This window comes from Platichthys flesus, chromosome 17, assembly GCF_949316205.1.
Source record: "Platichthys flesus chromosome 17, fPlaFle2.1, whole genome shotgun sequence".
Lineage (NCBI taxonomy): Eukaryota > Metazoa > Chordata > Actinopteri > Pleuronectiformes > Pleuronectidae > Platichthys > Platichthys flesus.
In genome coordinates, this window is record NC_084961.1 from 6,580,026 (window position 1) to 6,593,214 (window position 13,189).

The 13,189-nt window shown below is 40.8% G+C and overlaps 3 protein-coding genes across 3 annotated transcripts in view; 2 read left to right on the top strand and 1 right to left on the bottom strand.

Annotated features, from left to right (window-relative positions):
• akap9 (A kinase (PRKA) anchor protein 9) overlaps window positions 1-913 on the bottom strand; it is a 53,738-nt gene extending 52,825 nt beyond the window's left edge. The window contains exon 1 of the mRNA XM_062409145.1: window positions 708-913. Coding sequence (XP_062265129.1) covers window positions 708-755 — 48 coding nt within the window. The 5' untranslated portion in view covers window positions 756-913. The remainder of the gene's footprint in view (window positions 1-707) is intronic.
• A 3,745-nt stretch (window positions 914-4,658) lies between these two features.
• Window positions 4,659-7,438, top strand: LOC133972982 (transcription termination factor 1, mitochondrial). The gene is made up of 2 exons (XM_062410625.1): window positions 4,659-4,756; window positions 5,715-7,438. Exon 2 carries the CDS (start codon window positions 5,764-5,766, stop codon window positions 6,934-6,936), a length of 1,173 nt encoding a protein of 390 aa, XP_062266609.1. The 5' UTR covers window positions 4,659-4,756; window positions 5,715-5,763; the 3' UTR covers window positions 6,937-7,438.
• Window positions 7,439-7,677: 239 nt separating this feature from the next.
• dus3l (dihydrouridine synthase 3-like (S. cerevisiae)) lies at window positions 7,678-12,698 on the top strand. Its single transcript, XM_062410483.1, has 16 exons — window positions 7,678-7,759; window positions 8,353-8,452; window positions 8,555-8,819; window positions 8,904-9,258; window positions 9,521-9,597; window positions 9,694-9,789; window positions 9,994-10,035; window positions 10,157-10,309; window positions 10,432-10,548; window positions 10,652-10,717; window positions 10,933-11,043; window positions 11,402-11,498; window positions 11,719-11,794; window positions 11,891-12,079; window positions 12,210-12,338; window positions 12,449-12,698. The coding sequence occupies exons 2-16, from the start codon at window positions 8,376-8,378 to the stop codon at window positions 12,519-12,521; spliced, it is 1,923 nt and encodes a 640-aa protein (XP_062266467.1). The 5' UTR covers window positions 7,678-7,759; window positions 8,353-8,375; the 3' UTR covers window positions 12,522-12,698.
• The last annotated feature ends 491 nt before the right edge of the window (window positions 12,699-13,189 follow it).

Consider the following 13,189-nt stretch of genomic DNA (forward strand, 5'->3'; position numbering starts at 1 on the left):
TGTCATCCATCACACCAGACATTTTTTTCTGTGACTGACACACTGACATATTTCTTTCCTTCTCTACAGCAACATTGTTTTGAATGGGTTGCTGCATGGCTGCATTAGTGGGGAGGTGGGAGGTCAGTGTTTGTTTCTGTGTGTGTGATGGGGGGGTAGGGGGGGGCTCCCCTGACCTTGTTCTTGAAGCTGCATATTGATAAAAGTCGATAGCAGCACACGTCTGGCATGTGGGGCCGTGCATGTTGCGCCCAGAGGGGGTATGTCCTGTATATCCTGTTCCACCAGCCTGTCAGCCTCACTCCATCCGGCGTTTGATAACGACGTGGATATAACAATGTGTGTGTCTGCAGTGGGCATCGGTGCACACACTTAACTCCACGTCACACTCACACTACCCCAGTGAAGCCGGGGCAGCGTGACAAAGGAGGGGAGGCTGTGGCTAGCTGCAGCGAGCCGACCCCCGGCGGTCCTCCCTCCCACCCGCCCGGCTGCCCGGCTCCCCGCCCGCCCGGCTGTCAGAGCGGGGCGCGTGGTCCCTGACAGCTGAGAGAGGAGGGGGGTCGTTCGGGGTGAGGAAGAGAAAGAGGAAGGGGGACGTGGGGGGGCAGGCTAACAGCTGACACACTGAAACAAGTGCAAGCCCCAGTTCGGACTTCTTCAACCAGCACAGACGCAGAGTTAAGCTAACTCACTGACAGTCCTACCTTAGCCTTGCCGGCCTCCAGCTTCTTCTGCCGCTCCTCGTCCTCCATCACCGCGGGGCCTGTGGCGGAAACGGGAGAGAAGCTGCTTCATGCGAAACAACCAGCGACCGGAAAAGCCCTGGAGTTAAAAGTGTCTCCCGTCCGCTCGCTGCCGGAGACGGGCGGACTCTCGCTCACTGAGTGGTGTCTCCTTGTTGGTACTCCGCCGCCATGTTTTCCACGTAAACATGAGACACACAACTGGGGTGACGTCGGGTAGGGGCCTCAGTGGCCACGCCCACCGACATTCCACCAATGGTGCCTTCACGAGCCGCCAGGAATATCGGAATTTATCGCTCTCAGCCAATTACGTTCGTGTGAATTTAGTGACTGTCAGCACATGGAAGCATTAACAGTGTCCAGGGAGATGCACAAGGACACACAGCAAACACAAGGGCTCACCAGAGTTACACAATAACTTTTAGAATGGTGTAAACATTAAGCACTTTGCTCTTAGTCCAGACATTGTACTAACACTAAGCCCACAATTGTGCTGCAGTACAAAACCAGTAATTAAAAAACATAAAGTCAAAAATATCATAAAACATGACATAACATATACAGATATAATTTCATATAATATGTCATGCATGACACGCCACGTTACGTAATGTTGTATCATATCATATCATATCATAACATAACATGATATAACATAACATGACATGAGATATATCACATAAATCATATTATATCATATCATACAAAGTTATACATACTTCGTGAAGTAAACAAATTACTATTATGTGGAAATTTAAAAGGTCAATATGATCAGATTCTTTGCTTCATAACACAATGTTCCTGCATTAAGAGCCTAACACGAATAATAGAACTGAAGTATCTAACTAGATCAGCTAGATGTGGCCTTCTTAAAGTGTTAAAAGCTCTGTGAACTATATAAACTCAATACCTTTGTAATAAAGTACAAAATTGATGCTGCAGGCAACCATGGGTAATCAGTATTTTAGTGTTGTGGGTACTTGAGGTGCAGAGGAGCTGTTTAACTCCTTTGTATTGTTAGTTGAGCTCAGGGCTCCTCAGCTTCAGGGCCATGCTCCTCCAAAGGGTCACAAGACAAATCTGATGGGTCAGGTGATGATAAATGGGAGGAGGAAAGAAAACAAAGCAAAACTGATGCACAATTGTGTGTTCAGTCGTTCCACTTAATCTCATCTTGATAACAAATAAAGGAAAATGCTTCATACTTTCAAACTTACTTACACTTCTCAACTAGTACAGAAAAGATACCTAAAATCTGGATAATCTTAAGAAATTATGTCAAGAATTAATCACATCACTATAAACAATTTTATACAACGTCCTCAATTTAATTTTGAGGAAGTCTGAATTCTGCTTAAAACATCTCCACAGTTTCTATGGTAACCAGAGGAAAGGTTTCCAGAGTTGTACCGGTTGAGACCACTACGTATTTTCATTGCAAATCTGTGTTTTTTTCCTCGGGCATCCCTTCATGTCTAGAGCTGTGTGTAATCTATATTTTACATTAGGCTGAAATTGTTTTCCATATGGAGGAAACAGTTGAGCTGTATTTGCTGCAGGGGGCCGCAGGTAACATGAGAGACTGCAGGCATCAGTTTCCAGGACAGATGGAGGTGATAAAAGAAAAGGACGGCTGATATTTTACATACAGCCTCCACATGTAATTTGAGTCCACTAATAATTCACATACAATTAAAAAAGCATAAGATGATGCATCGTCATGTTGTTGTAAACTGAAGGCGGGTGTTGTTTCTGCTCAACAGATATTTCCAGTAAACATTTAATAAAGAGCTGTTACGCAGACTTAAGTTTCATCTTCACATAATTTATTCAATCTTTATGAATCATAATAGACGTGGGCAGTGAATCAGAGGGATGATAGCTAGGATTTTTGAAAGGCCAGTGTTGAGTTTTACATTTTTAGAAGGGCCTATGCGATTAAGATTAAGTTTCTTGTTTACTCTAGTTTTGTGTCTTTGCTTTAACTGTTTGTTATGTCCACAGGAGAAATAACATAACGATCATCTGTTTTCTCATTTGATTATTTAATCTAGAGTCAATATTTCCTCTGCAGAGGATTTACTACATTGAAAGTTTGAAAATCTTCTGGTTGTTTTAACGTTTAAACATTTTCTTTCCTCCGATAACCATGCAAACTTTGCAATACTTTATCTGTATTCATTTTTATAAGAAAATCAATCTTGCATTGATGACGTGCATGAATGATATATATAGATATGGGTTTGTGTGTGTATATGCATATAGTCAAGGTCAGTAAACTTACCATCAGCACTAGCAGAAGCAGCGTCTGCAGCAGCAGTAGGAGAGGACGCCCTGTGTCTTCGGCTGACAGGAGCCGAGCAGCTTATCGTCTGGCAGATCTTGAATTCCACCCATCTTCTTTTGGACATTCTCACCTATATTCGGTCCCACCTCTGAACACAACGCCGTCTGCACGATGCACTGAGCATTTGAAAGTTTCGTCTGCCTCTAAATTATTGATTCGCTGAAGGAGTTATGTGTCAGCAGTTACCCGAGCAACTTTTCCAAGTCGACCACTAACAAATAGATTGGGACAGGATTCCATGTAATATTAAAAACACAACAACAGGAATTTATATGGCAAGTAGTGCATACATTCACTGTACATATCAGAGAGAGCAAGGAAACAAGTGCTCTGGAATAAGAATGGACTCAGAAAGCATAAGAGAAATTCATTATTGATATTCATTGCAGAAATGCCTATCACTATACATATGAGTTCAACACAATAAAGATGAAAACAGGATTTTGTTTTCTATATTTGGTTTGAGATATTTAGTTAATCAGATATTTTAAGTCTGTGCGATGAGTAAAAGCTCATGAAGTCTCTTTTCGTTCATTAGCCACTCTGTATGAAATGTACTTTTAAATGTAAACATCAGCATAAATGTGTTATTTGAAGGGATATAAAAGTGTATACTGTAAAATGTTTATTCATTCGGTTTGTTTTGAGTTAGCATGGAAACAGTTCTAAGACCCAAAAAATCCTAAAATGACTATCACACAACGTTCACCGCATTGTTACAGCAGCGGAGTGAAAGTTAATTTGCCCGAGGAAGATATCACATTTGTTGAAATATTCATAGGTGATGGATCTCATCAGTAAAGAGAAGAAACGGGTCAGCAGGTTCCTTAGTGTCATGCTGTTGAACCACAACACATGGTAAATGGTGGATTTCAGACTCTCACATATCACGTTTCTTCTCTTGCTCCTGCATATAGCTTCAGAAACTGCATTTGTCCTCTTTAATGAAGTCTATCCAAATAAAATATTCTTTCCTCCATCCATCCATCCAGCAGCCAGTGCTTAGTTTCTCGTGATCGTTCCCATGAGAAACTAAGCACTATAAGAAGATGGACAAATTATTGTGTGTGTGTGTGTGTGTCTGTGTCATTCTATGCTGTCTTTGATACACACTTCAGCTAAAATATTTTCTACTTTACTACATATATTTGACAGCCATAGAAGAACATCTTTATTATCCTTAAAGGGCTATTTGATGTACGACCAGCAAACCAATATAAACAATGTAAATAAAACAAAATATAAAAAACCTATAGACTAGAAGTAGCAGGGGAAAATGAGCTTTTAATAAATGAATTGATACGTCGACCAACAGAAAATTGACAGTTTCGGTGCCTATCAATGCAAGCATCGTGTTATTTCAAATTGTTACTCATCATATCTTCAGTTATTGCTACTTTATAATCTCATGTTTGAATCCAGGTCCAATGACAGGCAGAAACTTCATGAAAACCTTTTTGCTTCCATCTAGTGGTAATAAGTGAATTCATTTTTTACCTCCAAGCCGATAGATGGCGCTAACTACCAAGGTCACGTTGTGGCTCTCCTTCAATCGACCAAGTTGTGTGTTTCCGCTGTGTGCTGCTCTCAGACCTGTCAGAGGGGTAACTCTCCAGCGTGAAGACAAACAACACAACAGGAGACTTTAACTCGTAGAAATAAGGTATCTGCTGTTTTATTTAATATCGTGTGGAAAGGTCTCCAGGTTGATCAACGGGTTCATATGAAAAGTCATGTTTTACACCTCACGCACTGTTTGTAATAAATAACGAGTGTTGTGGCACTCGTGGCTGGGTTAAGAGTTTCAATAGTTAAATGTGAACTTCATACAGAACTTATTATATCTATATACCTACCAACTCACATATGTCCTTTAAAAATAAAATGTACGTCTGTTTGTTATTGTGCTGCACGATACATGAACTTTATGCCCTGATACAGTTATAGTCAAGGATATTTCATATTTATATCTAAAACAGGCCTGAATTTGAGCCCTGAACAGGGCTCAAATGAAGTATTTCATGATATTAAGTATTAGAGAATAGATAGAAAGTATTTATGGATACAGACTTTTCAAAGCATATAAAGAAACATTCATTTATGTATTCATTCAAACTAATGTACATGGAATTAGGATGGGTCCTGAGGCAGGTTTAACTTTACCTGTTAGAAACACTTTCTAAGTAAACTAGACCTGGTTGGAGGAGTAATTTTGGACTAATAATTAGCATTTATATCAGTACTGGAATCATACACTACATTATATACCTGGAAGCCTCCTGGTTATTCTTGATTTTTTATTTTATTACATTTTTGTGACAGCTGTGGTCTTTGTTACCTTGCAGAATTAGAGCTCACATTAAAAAGATCTGTTCAATAATTTAGAAATGATGCAATTAATAACCGCCAAAAAAATATTTCTCACTCTAGCACCCACATGTTAATAACAGCTTTTCTTTAATATATGAACATATATTTGTCTTAAAAGATTTATATAGTGTATGTTTTTACCACAGTGGCAAAGGTAGTTAAATGTTTCCATCAAAGACCTCATTAAAACCGGCATTGTTTATGACCACTTGGTTATTGTGGTAACGTGATTCATTTTTTGTTTCTTCTAGCTCCACTGACACAGGCTGTGATGTGACAGAGCCGCTGTCCTCTTTGAAAATGGCTGCGTTACCTGGTGTGAGGGCTCTCCTCAACCTCCATCAGTCCGTGACATTGCAGCACAGCTTGAGACTCATTAATGTACATTTGAGGTCAATGTGCCTTCCAGGGAAGCTTTGCCCTGGTCCCACCAAAACGATTGAGCTCAAGCCGCCGGGGAACACAGAGAATGAGTCTCTGCTGGAGAACTTGAACCTCATGGGAGTCGATGTGAAAAAGGCTCGCCAGCGACAGCCCGGAGTGTTTCGGAAAGCTTTCACCAACGAGCAGGGCCTTGCTCAGTTTCTGCAAGGCAAAGGTGCCAGCCGCAGAGTAATCGCCAGCATCGTATCCCGGTACCCCCGCGCTATCACTCGCTCGATTGAACACTTGGAACAGCGCTGGGATCTGTGGAGGAACATCTTTATGACTGATGCGGAAATTGTGACCATCCTGGATCGCTCACCTGAGTCTTTCTTCCGCTCCAGTGATAATGGGAACCTGGAGAAGAACATTGATTTTCTGACATCGATGGGACTGAACACCAAAGACCTCCACCGCCTACTGACAACAGCACCGCGGACATTCTCCAACAGTTTAGAGCTCAACAGGCAGATGGTGGAGTTTCTGGAAGACATCTGTGCAGAGCTGGGTGGGACGAATCCAGAGCAGTTTGTAAAAGCTGTCATAACCAGAAACCTGTACATTCTCATCCGAAGCACAAAGAGAGTCAAGATAAACATTGATATCCTGAGATCATCTCTTAAGCTGAGTGATGCTGAACTGCTGGCTCTTCTGCAAGGCCCTGTAGCGGAAATTCTGGATCTTTCAAACGAGTATCTGAAAAACAATTTTAACAGCCTTCAGCAGAAGATGGTTTCCCTCGGCTGTCGGAGAGCTCACATTAAAAACCTGATCATTAGCTATCCAATGGTACTGTACATTGGGCCGAGCACATTAAGCTTGAAACTGGACTGCCTGCTGAAAGGGGGAATAACGATGAAACAGATTGTGGAGAAGCCCAAGGTTTTGGACTACAGCACAGAGAACATCACAGGGCGACTGGAGGAGCTGAAGAGAGTGGGGTATGATTTCCAGAAGAACGGCATCAACATCCTGGACTCCAGCCGAAAGCGGTTTGATGCAAAGATAGAAAAACTTACTGGCTCACCAGAAGATGAAATATTATTATGATCATGTTTGAAGGCACTTTTACTTGAACTTGGCTTCAAGATTTATTTTGTGACAATATTATAATTTATGACATATCTGAATACGTTTCCTAACTGATTATTTGGTGAGTAAAACGTCAGCAAGTAGTGAACATGACCATCACACCCTCCTAAAACACATACTGTATCCTTCAAAACCCAAAGATATGCAATTTACAAACATGTGATAAAGAACAGAGCTAATTCTCACATTTAAGAAGCTGGACATGTAGAATAGTTGGCATTTTCGTAAGATCTACTTAATGAACAATTGTGCATCTGAACAGTTTCTTGATTTTATGTTGAATCACTTATTAATAAACTGACTGTTAAATGTTGCATCTCTAATATCAAGTAGAGTAATCAACAAGAATTGTTTTGGCTTACAGCTGTCAAAAAAATGTATATGCACAGTGTTGAAATGTTTGTAAATGACTACATGTTGATTGATTTTTTTAAATAAAAGTTAATGACATAAGATCTGACTACATGTGCTATCTTTATTACCTATTCATGTGTTTATGTACTCGTACAAACCTGAACTTCTAATGTGAGTTATTTTTTTATTTTAGAAATACAGATATTAAGATCCATATCCAAATGAGATTATAAATTATATTGTGACTCTAGACGACAGACAAATAATAGTATAACAAATAGTTATAATAATCTTTATAATAGCTGGGAATAAGCGCCACAGACATGTAGAGGCGGAACCATCATTCGTTGCTAGTTTGGCACGGACGCCGCATGACAGCTGCACAACATCAACCTCTCACGCTGCTGGATTGTTGCTGTGTCTCAGGGTGAGAACTCTAGTGAAGTCCGTTTCATACACTTAATGCGACTTGATCTTTATGACGATACTTTTAAACAATACAAAAATTGCTTAAGTCGTCGATCGCGGTGTTGCACGCGTCAACTGTCTGTTAGCTGTTAGCTTGGTAGCATGGTCGCGATCATTCAGTTGAGGTTAGCAGAATGTGCCACACCAGCAGTTTACTGTGACAACCTCAGGAACCACACACAAGTAACTCAGTTCTTTTATAGATGGACGTTACAAGATGCACGTACATGTTCAAATTAGCTGGGATGAATGGGAGGTTATAGTTATCAGAAGAGAAGAGCAGATTGCAAACATATTCTCATATTTGTGTTTATATGTGTTTTTGCTTTTATTTTGTTCTTATTTCCATCTTTGATTTTCCTGTGTGTGACGATTATTTTGCAATAAGTAATATATTGTTTTCATTGCCCATTCCTAATTGAAAGCGAAAAATTACTTGGACATAGAATTGTGATTCTGATTATATGATACCTGAGGATATGCAGCTTGATTGTGTCGGGACTCGCTGGATCACGAGATGAATAATGTTGTCGTGCTGTGTTTTAAACGAAGCTGGTCACCTGGTGAGGTCGGTGATGGAGAAAGCCGTGGAGGTCACCGCTGAGAAGGGGACAACGGTAGCTGTAAAGGGCGAAGCGGCCCTCAGACCTGAGTAAGGACCTTGTGAAATCCATCCGAGTCGTTCTCGAGACAGAAAGAAGTATGTTGACACAACAGGATGATTATTACCTTCTTCTTTTTCTTGTCATTCCAGATTCATAACAACCAAAGAAAAATTTCACAGCTACATAGACTCCGAGACAAACGGAGGAAAGGCCACTGATAATGGTGAAGATGAGGAGACAAAGGAGACGTGTGTGCAGGGGCCTGAGGTGAAAAAGTTTAAACCCGACCCAGAGGAAAGGGCAAAAAAGGAGGTGTGGCCTGATGGTAAACGCCTTCGAGGTCAAAATAAGTCGAGGCCACACAAGAAGCCGACCACCTATGATGAAAAACGACTGTGTCTCTCCATCATTCAGGTATGAAGCAGTAACTGACTCTTCACGAACACGTACAATAACTCTGTCAGCTGATGGATGCTGTCCCATCTTCTCTCCATTTAGGAGAACAGGGAGTGTCCCTTTGGAGACAAATGCCACTTTTACCATGACGTCGCAGAGTACCTGGCCTCTAAGGAGGCTGACATCGGGGAACGCTGCTACCTCTATGATACGTTTGGAAAATGTTCCTATGGTCTCTGCTGTCGCTTCGCCAAGGCGCACACATCACCTGACCTTCAAACAATGGAGAACACAGAACTAATTAAGGCTCGCGAAGGCAGGAACCCGGTGAAGAACAGCTTGAGCAAAGACCTCCAGATTCGTCTGAGGAAGCGTTCTGTGCCCTTCAAGAAGTCAGAAGAGTACTTGGAAGCACTTTCGAACAACAAGGACAAAAAAACAGAACAGCAAGGGAATGGTAAGAGGATTAAAGTGGTGTTAGATCTACTGATATAGATTTATATGTGTTTATGAGTATTTCTGCTTCTCTTTAACCATGAAGCTGTCAATTAGAATCTTTTAATGTGTCTTTTAAATGGTTGAAGTTTAACTGACATTGACAGAGGGCAGCAATTGGCACTGTCTCCAAAATAGGTCTTGGTGTCCAAATACAAATAGACTTGTTTAAAATTTGAATGGATTGAATTTGGTTTTATAATTCAGTTCTTTCACACACTCAGGTGAAGCGTGTGCAACTAAAGTATCCGCAGATCCAGCAGGAGGGGAGCAGCTCGTCTCTACTGAAGCAGAAACAAAGGTATAAAGTTGGAGTTTTTATCATCAGTCTATCAATCAGATGACCATGGTGTCGTGCAGCGTTTTGTAAATAGGTTTTTGGTTTCTTTGTGCCAAGCTTCAGTCCAGCTCAGATAAACAGCCTCCAGTGAAGACGGTCGGGCCACTGACTGATGAAGATATCATCAAGTTGCGCCCCTGTGAAAAGAAACAGGTACATCTCAGCCATTTATATCCTCCAAAATATTTCCATAAAGTATTTCACTGAGTGAGATTATGCAAGAATAATCAACTTCTTGCTCAACACACACTTAATTAAAAGCCAATTCACACTGATAAATATTCTAGAGACAATACATTTCTTTATGATTAGTGTGCGTACAGGGATAAGAAATGTGTGTCTTTTTCTTTGTTGAAGGTGGACTTTCGGGACAAGCTTTACCTTGCTCCTCTTACAACTGTAAGTACGACCAGACTGAATGAAGTGTAGAGTTAATGTTTAAAACAAGCTTATTGACATACTGAGAGAACCAATTATATCGAATGAATGCCCATAACAATGCTTCCCCCTCTTTCCCCAGTGTGGAAATCTGCCTTTCCGTCGTGTGTGCAAGCGTTTTGGCGTAGACATCACCTGTGGGGAGATGGCCATGTGCACAAACCTACTGCAGGGGCAGCAGTCTGAGTGGGCCCTGCTCAAGAGGCACGAAAGTGAAGATCTTTTCGGCGTCCAGGTGAGGTTATTGTGGAAATATCTTTCTTCTCTTCAGAACTCATCCGAGCTGTTGAATAACTGAGCTCATGTGGTGATCAGTGATCAGTTTATCAGTGCTGAAATTAAAAAATGTGTGTCCAGGTGGAGGGCAGCTTCCCCGACACCATGACGAGGTGTGCGGAGCTCATCAACAACAACACTGAAGTCGACTTTGTGGACATTAACTCTGGATGCCCCATCGATCTCGTCTACAAGAAGGTAAACCTTGAGTACCTCAGGGAGTAAAGCCATATTTAACAGGAAATATAAAGCATCAATGTGACATTTCTTTGACAGATGTTTATTTGCTTTTCCTCATCAGGGCGGAGGCTGCGGCTTGATGACCCGCACCAGGAAGTTTGAACAGATTATCAAGGGAATGAGTTATGTAAGTGTCTTATTTACCTTCTGTAAAATCTCACATAGAGAAGGTCAGTTATGCTTTGGTTTACCATACAAGAGAAAATACTCAAAACAAATGGTGACTGTAACTGTACCTTGAAAACAATGTGTTTCTTTAGCTTGGATCACATAGACAGTGATTCTACAAAGTTTCTAATACAAAGTAAAAGGCTAAATGAAAACTTGTTTTTCTTCCGGCAGGTGCTTGATGTCCCTTTAACAGTCAAGATCCGCACTGGAGTTCAGGAGAAGAGCAACATGGCACACAAACTCATCCCCGAGATGAAAGATTGGGGCGTCTCCATGATCACGGTCAGGGTTTAAATAGTAGATGCATTCATGCATAATAAAAGACAGATGAGTTTGAGCAGTTTGTTTATCCTGCCAATAAAAATATTTTACTTGTTATACCTGCAAATTAAAAAAGATATGGGGGGCGCCCTTAGCTCAGTTGGTAGGGCGTCCCCCCCATGGGCCTAGGCCAGCAGCGGACCCGGGTTCGATTCCAGCCCGCGGTCGTTTCTGCATGTCACTCCCCTCTCTGCCCCATTTCAACTCTGTCTCTCTCTGCACTATCAATAAAGCATAAAAATGCCAAAAATAATTCTTTAAAAAAAAAAAGATATGATTTTGGCATCAAATGATAATGATACTTGTCCTTTTCTTCCAGCTGCATGGCCGATCCAGAGAGCAGCGCTACACTAAAGGAGCTGACTGGGACTATATTACCACCTGCTCCAAGCTGGCCAGTCCGGTCCCACTTTTTGGTATGTTGATATGTAAAGGATTGCAGCTGCACACAGAAAACTGAAGAGGACAAAAGGTTGACAAGGAGACAAATACTAGGAAAGAGAGAACAACCCCCTCTACCGTACAAAAACAGTAATACAATGAGGAAGTTTCACATTTGTGAAGTCATGCACGGGCCATAAAAGAACATTCTGTTTGTTGGTGAAGAGTTAAAGTGACTTGATTTTATTGTTCCAGGAAATGGAGACATTCTGTCCTATGAAGATGCCATGAGGGCAAAGGAGACTGGAGTTTCTGGTATTATGATTGCAAGGTACACAAGATTGATAGAATAATGGTTATACCTGACAATAAAATAATAAAGATCTTATAAAATTATCTTTTGGATGTTTGGATTTTGTCTTTTCAGGGGTGCTCTGATTAAGCCCTGGATTTTCACTGAGATAAAGGAGAGCAGACACTGGGACATCTCGTCCAGCGAGCGCCTGGACATCCTCAGGGATTTCACCAACTTCGGTCTGGAGCACTGGGGCTCTGACACCCGGGGTGTGGAGAAGACCCGCACCTTCATGTTGGAGTGGCTCTCCTTCATGTGCAGGTGGGCAACATCATCAGCAAAACTATCAGATATAGTCTAGTTTTTCACATTGAATCCTAACTGAAAAGTGGACTGGAAAGAGATGTTATGATAAAGTTTATTTTTCCTTCCTCATCACTCCATGTCTCAGATATATTCCAGTGGGTCTGTTGGAGAGAGTGCCTCAGAAAATCAACGAGCGACCTCCGTACTACCTGGGCAGAAACTACCTGGAGTCACTGATGGCCAGTCAAAACGCTGGGGATTGGATCAAGATTAGGTGAACAGGAAACTCGTATATATAAGAAAAACATACAGCGAGCTGCATTAAGTCTAAAGAGATTGTTTAATGCATTTATGACTATAACCTTTACCCTCTCCCTTCTCCAGTGAAATGCTCCTCGGACCTGTCCCGAACACCTTCAACTTTCTGCCCAAACATAAAGCCAACTCCTACAAATGATTTTATCTGTGTCTGACAATCAGACAAAGAGGATTTTTTTTTTTTTTTTTTTTTAAATCATTTCGTTTTAAATAATAAAAGACTATCGAATTGCTTGTTTCTTTGACCTGTGATGCAATGAGTACATGGATGTTTGTATACTTTCAATATATGCAATAAAGTCTCTGGCCACTCTTAGAGATTTACTTTTTTTTAAATGTATTTTTCCACTGATTACAAGAAATATTGAGATTTATAATCTATAATTACAGAGGCTAATTTTTTAATCAATGGGGGAGACAGCTGAGTTTACTCATTTTGTTCTGATGTGAAATGTTAAGTTTTTGTTACTGGAATTAATGCAACACCCCTTAATGCAACACCCCTGATAGCCCGTGTAATCAGTCTGCGTGGCTTCTTGTATAGAGTATGACATTATATTACACCATCTGTATGAAGCTTGTTATATTATACTTTCAACTCAAAGACATTGATTCTACTTTGGGGGATTTTATTAATTGATTGTTCACATAAAAAATTATCACGTTTTAATAAAACCTGACCAATGTACAAAGCTTTGTAAAGGAAGAATATATTTTATAGTTTCACTGGATTGCATCAGATCTCAACGGCCGAACTCAAAGAATGCAAAACATAAAACACAAAAACATGAAAGAGACATAATTTAA

Excerpts from the sequence above, each read along its gene's own strand:
- LOC133972982 (XM_062410625.1), top strand. The coding sequence starts at position 5,764 with ATGGCTGCGTTACCTGGTGTGAGGGCTCTCCTCAACCTCCATCAGTCC.
- dus3l (XM_062410483.1), top strand. The coding sequence starts at position 8,376 with ATGGAGAAAGCCGTGGAGGTCACCGCTGAGAAGGGGACAACGGTAGCT. Across the intron at positions 9,598-9,693 it reads CTACTGAAGCAGAAACAAAG|CTTCAGTCCAGCTCAGATAA; the intron begins GTATAAAGTTGG and ends CTTTGTGCCAAG. Across the intron at positions 12,339-12,448 it reads GGGGATTGGATCAAGATTAG|TGAAATGCTCCTCGGACCTG; the intron begins GTGAACAGGAAA and ends TCCCTTCTCCAG.